The 9,070-nt window shown below is 35.4% G+C and overlaps 1 protein-coding gene across 1 annotated transcript; it reads left to right on the top strand.

Annotated features, from left to right (window-relative positions):
- The first annotated feature begins 4,081 nt into the window (after nt 1-4,081).
- Nucleotides 4,082-9,015, top strand: LOC140982853 (protein NRT1/ PTR FAMILY 7.3-like). Its single transcript, XM_073449616.1, has 5 exons — nt 4,082-4,213; nt 4,349-4,463; nt 6,620-6,837; nt 7,189-7,751; nt 7,859-9,015. Exons 1-5 carry the CDS (start codon nt 4,181-4,183, stop codon nt 8,718-8,720), a joined length of 1,791 nt encoding a protein of 596 aa, XP_073305717.1. The 5' UTR covers nt 4,082-4,180; the 3' UTR covers nt 8,721-9,015.
- The last annotated feature ends 55 nt before the right edge of the window (nt 9,016-9,070 follow it).

The raw sequence follows: 9,070 nt of genomic DNA, 5'->3' as shown, positions 1-9,070 counted from the left end.
TAGAAATGCTTCAAAATGATTGAGATTCGGAGTAACAGTTGTCTTCAATATTTCTAACGCATTATCCTGTTATAAATGTTGATCCAACGTTTATAAATATAGTCGGTACTCACAATTATACTGGATTCCCGACAATCTTGCAAAGAATTTCACATGCCTTTGTCGTCTTCCCAAACATAATACTGGACTATTTAAATTTTCTTGGACACTAGCTGAATGAGGCGACCAACAGATGCTCCTAGATGATATTGTGAACAGGCCTTTGTTGGCCAGAGCTGGGGCCTTGACAAAGTAACAAAAAAAAAAATTCATGGTCATGGAGAACATTGCCTCCAAAGTAAATGTCAACTGGTCTAAAATTATGTTCAATACCTTCACTGCAATGGTGAAGAAGAAAGCCTAATCTCCAAGGTTTTCCATTCCTCTTTGTCATCTACTGGAACAACTTAAATTCAAGCTGGTGGATGTAAGCACCACAAAGTCAAGTTGATTAATTGGAATACTGTTGAAACATACAACAAGAATAATGCACCAACCGATGAAGAACTTCTAGCTGTTAAAATTGAGAAAGGGGAAAAAACAAGAGAAGAAAAAGAAGAAACAGATAGCCAAGGCCAAGAAAACTGCCCGATAAACCAAAAAGAAGTTGGTTCTCTCATCTGAATCTGAAGATGACAGAGAGAAAATACCTCTCGCTTAGGTTTTCAATGTAAGTAAGAAGGTTACTGAGCCTAAAGAAAAGATTATCAAGCCAAAGGACAAGACTAAAAGCAAAAGATGATGAAAATCAAACTAATCGAGCAAGTGAATTCACCACTTGTACCGGCTCCAATTCCAGCCGTTCTTATCTCCATCATGAAGGGAGTGAAGATAGTAGAACGTGAAGAAAAAAACATCAGTCTGGTCAGCCCTAATTGATCCGAAAGCCAAAGGGAAGGGTATCATTATTGAAGAACCTAAGATTTCGTCTATTCAAGCTGCCATCAATCTCGCTATGGAATAGAGCAAGCTAATCAAATAGCTAAGGAAAAATGGGTGAGTTATATGCCTAGTTCGATTATCATACCATTGTCTATTTTGAAGTCATAAGAAAAGAGAAGAAGGTTAAGGCAGTGTCAGCACTTGAGCAAAAGATGGACTGAGATGGATGTTATCACTGAAGCTCTCCAACATGTAAACTTCATCGATTTGGAACTGAAGTAAAGTGGTTTGAGATACTTGATTCAACCGAAGCAAGAAATCTTCGTCGTTCATGGTCCGATTGCTAAAGAAGATGCAACAGTAATAAGACAACTGGAAATGGACGTCTTGTATTTGTCTGTTATGGTTAAGGTGAAAAGACATGAGTATGAATTCTCTGATGTTGAAGAAAATGAAATTTCTACTATTTTCGACTTGGGAAAAAGTCAGGCTGTTCAGCAGCCCATGTTCAAAGAAATTCAAGTTGAAGCTTCTAGAAAGTAAGTTGATCAAGAAATTGTGATGCTCGATAAACAAACCAACCTCCAGAGCAAAAAGCTAACGATATGGAGATACCCACCAAAAAAAGTGTCAGAGGTAGAGAAACTTTCTCAATTCCTAGCCGCTGGTGATGAATCTGCATCTCAGACTGGTGGTCGGGTGGACTAGTCTGAACCATCAAATCCCAATGGTGCACAAGATCCTTCATCATCTTCGCCAAGACAAAGTCAATCTGAAGATCTTCCAAAGATTCCATTAATCTCCGTGGATGAAGTTAAGTCACTGTCCCAATTTGAGTTCGATCATTCAAAAATAAACCCCTCTTCTCCAATGATTCAGGATCCAACCGCTGGGAAAGAAGGTGTTTATGCTGAAGAAGATCTTAATTTGGAATTTGTGCCAACCACCCCCTACGGTGACAAAATAGTTGAAGATTAGATTGAACCTCCGAAAAATTTGACAGGCAAGGAGATGGTAGTCCACATTGCTTTTAATGCATAAACTGAATAGGTAAAACCAGAACGTGGAATTGGGCAAGAAGTTCCTAAACTGCAGCCAGAACATGTATCCAATCCAACCGTTGATGTTGACATTTAAACTCCGATCGGTGCTGCTCTTGTTCATCAAGCTGGTCTTTCCTCTACTTCTCTATACATTCAATCTGATTATCTCTAGTCAAGACTCATATTTATCATTTTTTTTCCAAGGTGTTCACTCTGTCTCAAACAATCAAGGATATGGACATTCAGAACTATGCTGACATAATCATTTTTAACAGTTTCAAAGCTCAAGTTCTTAACGATGTAAGTACAATGGAGACTCGGCTTTGTATATCTACTTCCGAGCAGTCTACTATCAAAATTCGAGCCGTCCAAATGAATATTGAATTATCAGCTCAAATCACTCAAGTCAAGAACCATATGGAGGTGTGGTTCGATCTCCTCCAGTATACAATTAACGGCTAGTTGCAAGAAATTCTTGAATACGTACAACATGGTGATGCCAAACAAAAAGGTTGAAGAATAGAAAAGATGAACTGAGAGAGCCAGATACGACAAGTCCAAAAGAGAAGAGGAAAAGAGAAGGTTAGATGAAGAAGCTCGAAGGAAAAGAGGAGGTTTAAGGAAGATTCAAGTTTTATAAGATAGGATTTGTTTACTTCAGTAGGTGTATTAGGATTTTTTTGTCTATCTCTGTACAGATGTTATTCGTTCTATTAATTAAGAAATTTTCGCATACTGAGTATTTCTATATCACTTAACCATTTTTATGTAACCTCTGTATAATATTGTAGTTTGGTTTTGTCATCATAAAAAATAGAAAAATTGTTAGAATATTTCTACTATCATAAGTTTTGAAGATTGACAAATAACAACATCAAGCTCTTTCGGGATCCAACTGCTTATTGTTTGTAATTTCAGGTTTTTCAACCGCTAGATCAAGTGACCGCTTAGAGAACTTAAGTTGTAGATCAACTGTTTTATGACTGTATCATGTATAAAATGAAATGCACGAACATAACCGTTAGAGTCCAACCACAGTGCAACGGGTCAGATATGAGAAAATCGAGGAGGATGTATTGAACTCAAGTCGTTTTTGTTAAAACATTATGACACAATGACAGAATGTTTCCCTAAGTGTCCAAAGTCAATCAACTTTTCAGATGTTACAAACTAAATATTGTAAAAACAATTAGTTAAATCCACAATTACAAGCTTACATATTTCAAGTCTACATTCTTTTAAGATTTCTTAGCACACTTAAGCGATCATACTTCAAGCTGCTCACTTAGCACATGTATATCATAATATATTGATCTTCAAGGATCAAAGTCTTTTAGTTGATTCCTTCTTTGAGAAAGAAGGGGTGTCATATGAGTTGTTTTTTTTCAATTTTATCTATTTTCCATTGGAATACTGACATGCATGGTGCCGAGAAATGTTGACATAGCATCATAAAATATTGACGTGACGCTTGATATTGTTGACGTTTTCGATATCACGTCAACACTCCGATTAAAATGACTACAATTGAAAAAAAAACGTGCAAGTTAGCGGAGTAAATCGTGAATTAATCACTTATAACAAGACCAAAAATAAAAAATGTGCAAGTTGTGAGACAAAAAAATGTTGTTCTCCCTTTTGTAATGGATGTTTTTCGACTTTAGGAATCAACCTCCTAATTATGAAAGAAAGACATGGTTAAATTTCCGTACATCTTTCATCTGGTTCAATTCTAACTCGATTATAATCAAAGAAGCACGAAGTTAAATTTGCACACACAAGCATACATTGATAAACACATATACATGGATGAATACAGAAAGATGTACACATACGTATAAACTCGATTTCCATAGTGGGTAAACCATTAATTTAAAAGCTCATAGGCTAATGTCTCAAATCTGACCAAACAAATCAAAGACAAAATCAATACAAATGTTAGGTCTAGTGTGACCATGGGCCAATAATAAGATTGACCGTCCTTATAAAAAACAAACAACATATGATAATACTATAATGTATGTAGCCAATATTCGGCCAACTGGGATCTCTATGTTTTCCAATACTTCATTGATCTCCAGTTTCAGCCGTCCATTTTTTGCTTTGAAACCTCTATATATACCCCTCCAAAGACTTCCACTTATTTTCAACAGCCTTTTATTCCCATAATTATTCAATAAAACCGAACATATACATTTGCTTCTTCTCTTCATCAAATGGCATCATCCTTAGAAATAGTATCGAAGGAGGTTATAGTCAATTCCCATAGCTACTTAGTTAACTGTATATGTCCATTTTCAAATGAGTAGTTTACTTTTTCGCAAAATTGAACAAATATATATAAACACGATTTTTTTTTTAAAATTTTTTTCTCCGATATATAGGTTCATTTGAAGGGGGAAGAAGAAAGGTTTACCGGCGACGGAAGTGTTGATATGCATGGGAAGCCAGCAATAAGAGACAAAAGTGGAAAATGGGTTGCGGGAGTTATAATTCTTTGTAAGTCCTTCATTTACGTGGATATATATATATATATATACCACGATATATATACATGCAATATTGCACACATTTCCAATCTTTTATTTAATTCTGCATATTTTGTAATTTTCTTGTCATAAGTAACTATAAAAGATTTAGCACAAATTAAAATTATCTAGCCATTTAATTTAGGGGAGATTGCCTAGTTCGGCTTTTCCCTCCATCTCTTTTAAGCAAGTTCACCATCTGATATCCTTGCGTGTTTCCACAATTCCATATAATATTAATAAAGAGAGGGGTCGAATTAGTATCCACTTAATCGTCTGTTTTATGCGCCTTTTATAGTGTTAATTATAAATCATAAAACCTTTAAAATCATTCGTACCAAATATTATTATTATTATAATAGAAAAAAAAAGGTTTTGATAAATAGTAATGATTATTGTATTGTGTACATGCAATACCATTAATTCCCATATAATAATTGTGGTGTTTAGTAAAACAGACTTGATCATGACATTTTTTCTGGAGTGTGTCAAACTCTTTAACTCAGATTTCTGTTCTAATACTCTCTACACATTGCTTGGCGATTAAATTAGGTATATGAAGGGTAGGCTTTACTGTCAGTTTCGATTTTAAAAGTTTTCTACAGTAAACAGTACCTTTTGTTTCTTTTTAAATGTATATTTTTCATAATATATATATATATCAGTGCTATTTTAGTATGGAAAATCTCCCAAATTCAATCTTATTTTATGTCGGTTTTGTGATTTTTTCTAATTGAAAACCCATTCATGTGGTACAGTCACACATAGTGGACTCAAAAAAATATATAAGACAACCCCGTTTGACCTCGATCTCTATAAAACATATTCACAAAAACTTTTGTGAGACGGCCATTTTTATGAGACATATCTTCTATTTGATTTACCCATGAAAAATATAAGTATTACTTTTATAGCAAAAACATTATTTTTTATTGTAAATATGAGCAAGGTTGACTCGTGATACCATATCTCAAAAGACCTACTCTTAATATTTTTTTTAGCTTCGCATTTGCAGAGGTTCATGATATGTACACGCATACACATACATGTACATATGTCTATATGTGTGTGTGTATTGATGAGACTCAAACCCTACTCTTTTTAAAAACTTAGATAGATTAGATATGTAAGATTTAAAGGGTTTCTATATAAGATAGCCTTTTTTAGACACGGAATTATGTGGTATTTGTGTGTATATTTCTTAAACATTACGTGTAACTAAAGTTATATTGGATCAAACCAATAAATTAAATTCGATTCCAAGAATTTTCGGTGAACTTAATAATTTTAATAAAAGCATGCATAAGGAAAAGACGATCTCAAATCACTTCTGTTTCATTAATGAAATTTGTTAAAATCCTGGGTTTTATGTATAAAGAAACACTATTTTTTTTCACATTTTGATGTGATGAAGTTAGGTGCTCCGATTCTAAACACCATTCATTAAAATGTCGTATCGTATATTTATGTTAATTAGTTTTAGAAACCTGTTCTTTCTTATTCAAGAAAATCAGTTGTTTGTCAATTTGGTCTTCATCAAAGGTACAATTTAGAGGTACAAATTAAAAATAAGAGCATTAATCATAGGGAAAATTTTATCTGATTATAAGGAAATTTTGGAGTGTTTGGGAATCTAAATTAGTTATCATGCAGTTCTTGTCTGATAAAATAAAATAATTGTGGGGGAAGATTAATATATTGAGATACCAAAATTTGTTCTTATATGTAGAAGTATTTTTCCTAATACATGGTATGGTATAGGATAATATAATTGTTAAATAATGATTATATATTCTTTGTTCTTTATATAATTAAATTACATATTTTATATTAAAGTTCAGAAAAAGATTATTAATCACCTACTATTAATTTTTTTGTGTTTATAAACATAACTACTAATGAAAGATATAAATCAAGGAAATTACCGGCTCGCGAACTTTTGATCGAGCAAGTTAAATATGTTTAAGATGCAATCGTTGTAATAAACCAGAACCAATTTTTTTATATGTTCTAATTACGTTTTTTCTTTAAATTTAAAAGTAATTTTTTTTTTAATTACAGATTCAATCATTTAAGTTTCAGTTCATTGTACTTAAATAGTGATTATCCTTGTTCAACTGTGTGTAGTGAATCAAGGTTTGGCTACTCTTGCATTCTTCGGAGTTGGGGTGAACTTAGTGTTATTCCTCACTAGGGTTTTGCAGCAAGACAATGCCGATGCAGCCAACAGCGTAAGCAAATGGACGGGAACGGTGTATATATTCTCCCTCGTAGGCGCCTTCCTTAGCGACTCTTATTGGGGACGATACAAGACTTGTGCAATTTTTCAGATTATCTTTGTCATCGTAAGTATATTAAACATATTAAGGAATACATTATATAATTTACAAAAATAAAATAAAATTGTTTATAATAAACTTAAATATCTTATATTTGTTATAAATTACGTACACTAAATAAGTTTATAATTAATTAATTGAAAACCAATGAAAGATTTTTTAGATCAAATTCATTTAAAAAAATTATATATTATAGTTTAGTCATGAACACCCTATGTGAAAAGTAAATTTGATTAATTAACATGCGGGAGAGGAAATTATATTTTTATTATAAATAATANTTTTTGCGATTTTGTGTTCCAAAGCTCAAAGTTCTACCAAAATGTTCATGCACTGACATGTTTGTATGGTTTCCAGGGGCTCGTGTTGTTCTCACTATCAACACAAATTTTCTTGCTCAAACCCCATGGCTGTGGAAAAGAGACGAGTCATTGTGGATCTCATTCGAGCTGGGAGATTAGTCTCTTCTATATCTCCATCTACATGGTTGCTCTGGGGAATGGAGGGTACCAACCTAACATCGCCACGTTTGGGGCTGACCAATTCGATGAAGAGCACCCGAAAGAAGGGCACTCGAAAGTCGCCTTTTTCAGCTATTTCTATTTGGCATTGAACATCGGGTCGCTGTTTTCGAATACCATTTTGAGTTTCTTTGAGGATGAAGGGATGTGGGCACTTGGATTATGGGCTTCTACAGCATCCGCTTTCGCAGCTCTTGTACTCTTTGTTGCAGGTACCAGTAGATATCGACATTTTAAGCCGAGTGGCAATCCCCTGTCCCGGTTTTGCCAGGTCTTCGTCGCGGCTACAAAAAAGTTCTCGGTTAGTTTCTCTCCCGGCAAGGATAATCTATGTGAGGACAGCGGTAAAGAGGACTCGAACACAGGTGCTCGGAAAATGCTCCACACTCATGGTTTCAAGTGAGTATATGTATATGCAGATTGATTTTTGAGTACATGTGATTTGAACACCCTACAATGTCTATCCATCTGTATCAAACCTAACACAGACTTCGCTGAATGCATAGGTTTTTGGACCGAGCAGCATATGTAACCTCACGAGATTCGGACCACATGAACGAGAATGCGCGCAACCCTTGGCGCCTATGTCCCATTTCCCAAGTTGAAGAGGTCAAATGCATACTAAGACTGATCCCTATCTGGCTCTGCACCATTATCTACTCGGTCGTCTTCACTCAGATGGCTTCGCTCTTTGTCGAACAAGGCGACGCAATGAACACCGAGATCTCAAACTTCCGAATCCCACCAGCAAGTATGTCCAGCTTCGACATCCTAAGTGTTGCCTTCTTCATATTCCTATACAGAAGAGTAATCGACCCAATCGTATTCAGGATCCGTAAAAAAAGCCTCACCGAGCTTCAGAGGATGGGAATCGGCCTTGTTATAGCGATCCTGGCCATGATCGCTGCTGGCGTTGTCGAGTGCTACAGGCTCAAGTATGCTAGAAAGGATTGTAAACACTGTCAAGGGTCAAGCTCGTTGAGCATCTTTTGGCAGGTCCCTCAGTACGCGCTCATCGGTGCATCTGAGGTGTTCATGTATGTAGGGCAGTTGGAGTTTTTCAACGCGCAGGCGCCAGACGGGCTCAAGAGCTTTGGGAGCGCCTTGTGTATGACCTCCATCTCATTGGGGAACTACGTAAGCAGTTTGCTTGTTTCTATCGTGATCAAGATATCGTCTGAGGATAATATGCCCGGATGGATCCCGGGGAACCTTAACAAGGGTCATCTAGACCGGTTTTACTTCCTTCTAGCCGGGTTGACGGCTATTGATCTGATCATATACATCGTGTGTGCCAAGTGGTACCAGAATATGAAACTTGAAGGCAAGTCCGAAGAAGACGACGAAGCAGACGACTGCGAAGTTTGATGACTCGAAGTACATTTACAGGCTTGAAGGCCGAACATCATATGGAATAAAGATAGATGGTTGACGTCAATTCAATAGATTGCTCTGTTCTGGTACTGTATCAGAGAGAATAGATCAAATTGGATCTTCAGAATTAAATTTAAAAGCATTGGAGGTTTGAGAAATCTATTCAAATCTGAATAGAAGTACCGGATGACATATATATATTTAAGGCTTGGATTTTTTTGTTATCAGAAATGTTAAAAGAATCCACAAAACTATAAAAAGGTTCGTAATAGAGATATTTTGCAGCTTTCGTCCAGAGACTATGCTACACTTAATCCATCCCACAAACTTCATGTATAACAACA

Source organism: Primulina huaijiensis, chromosome 8, assembly GCF_012295235.1.
Source record: "Primulina huaijiensis isolate GDHJ02 chromosome 8, ASM1229523v2, whole genome shotgun sequence".
In the NCBI taxonomy this organism is placed as follows: domain Eukaryota; kingdom Viridiplantae; phylum Streptophyta; class Magnoliopsida; order Lamiales; family Gesneriaceae; genus Primulina; species Primulina huaijiensis.
The sequence above is the reverse complement of the archived record's forward strand: the minus strand, read 5'-3'. Positions and strand labels throughout refer to the sequence as shown.

Coding starts and splice junctions, on each gene's coding strand:
- LOC140982853 (XM_073449616.1), top strand. CDS start 4,181: ATGGCATCATCCTTAGAAATAGTATCGAAGGAG. Junction 6,838..7,188: donor TTCAGATTATCTTTGTCATC/GTAAGTATATTA, acceptor TATGGTTTCCAG/GGGCTCGTGTTGTTCTCACT. Junction 7,752..7,858: donor CTCCACACTCATGGTTTCAA/GTGAGTATATGT, acceptor CTGAATGCATAG/GTTTTTGGACCGAGCAGCAT.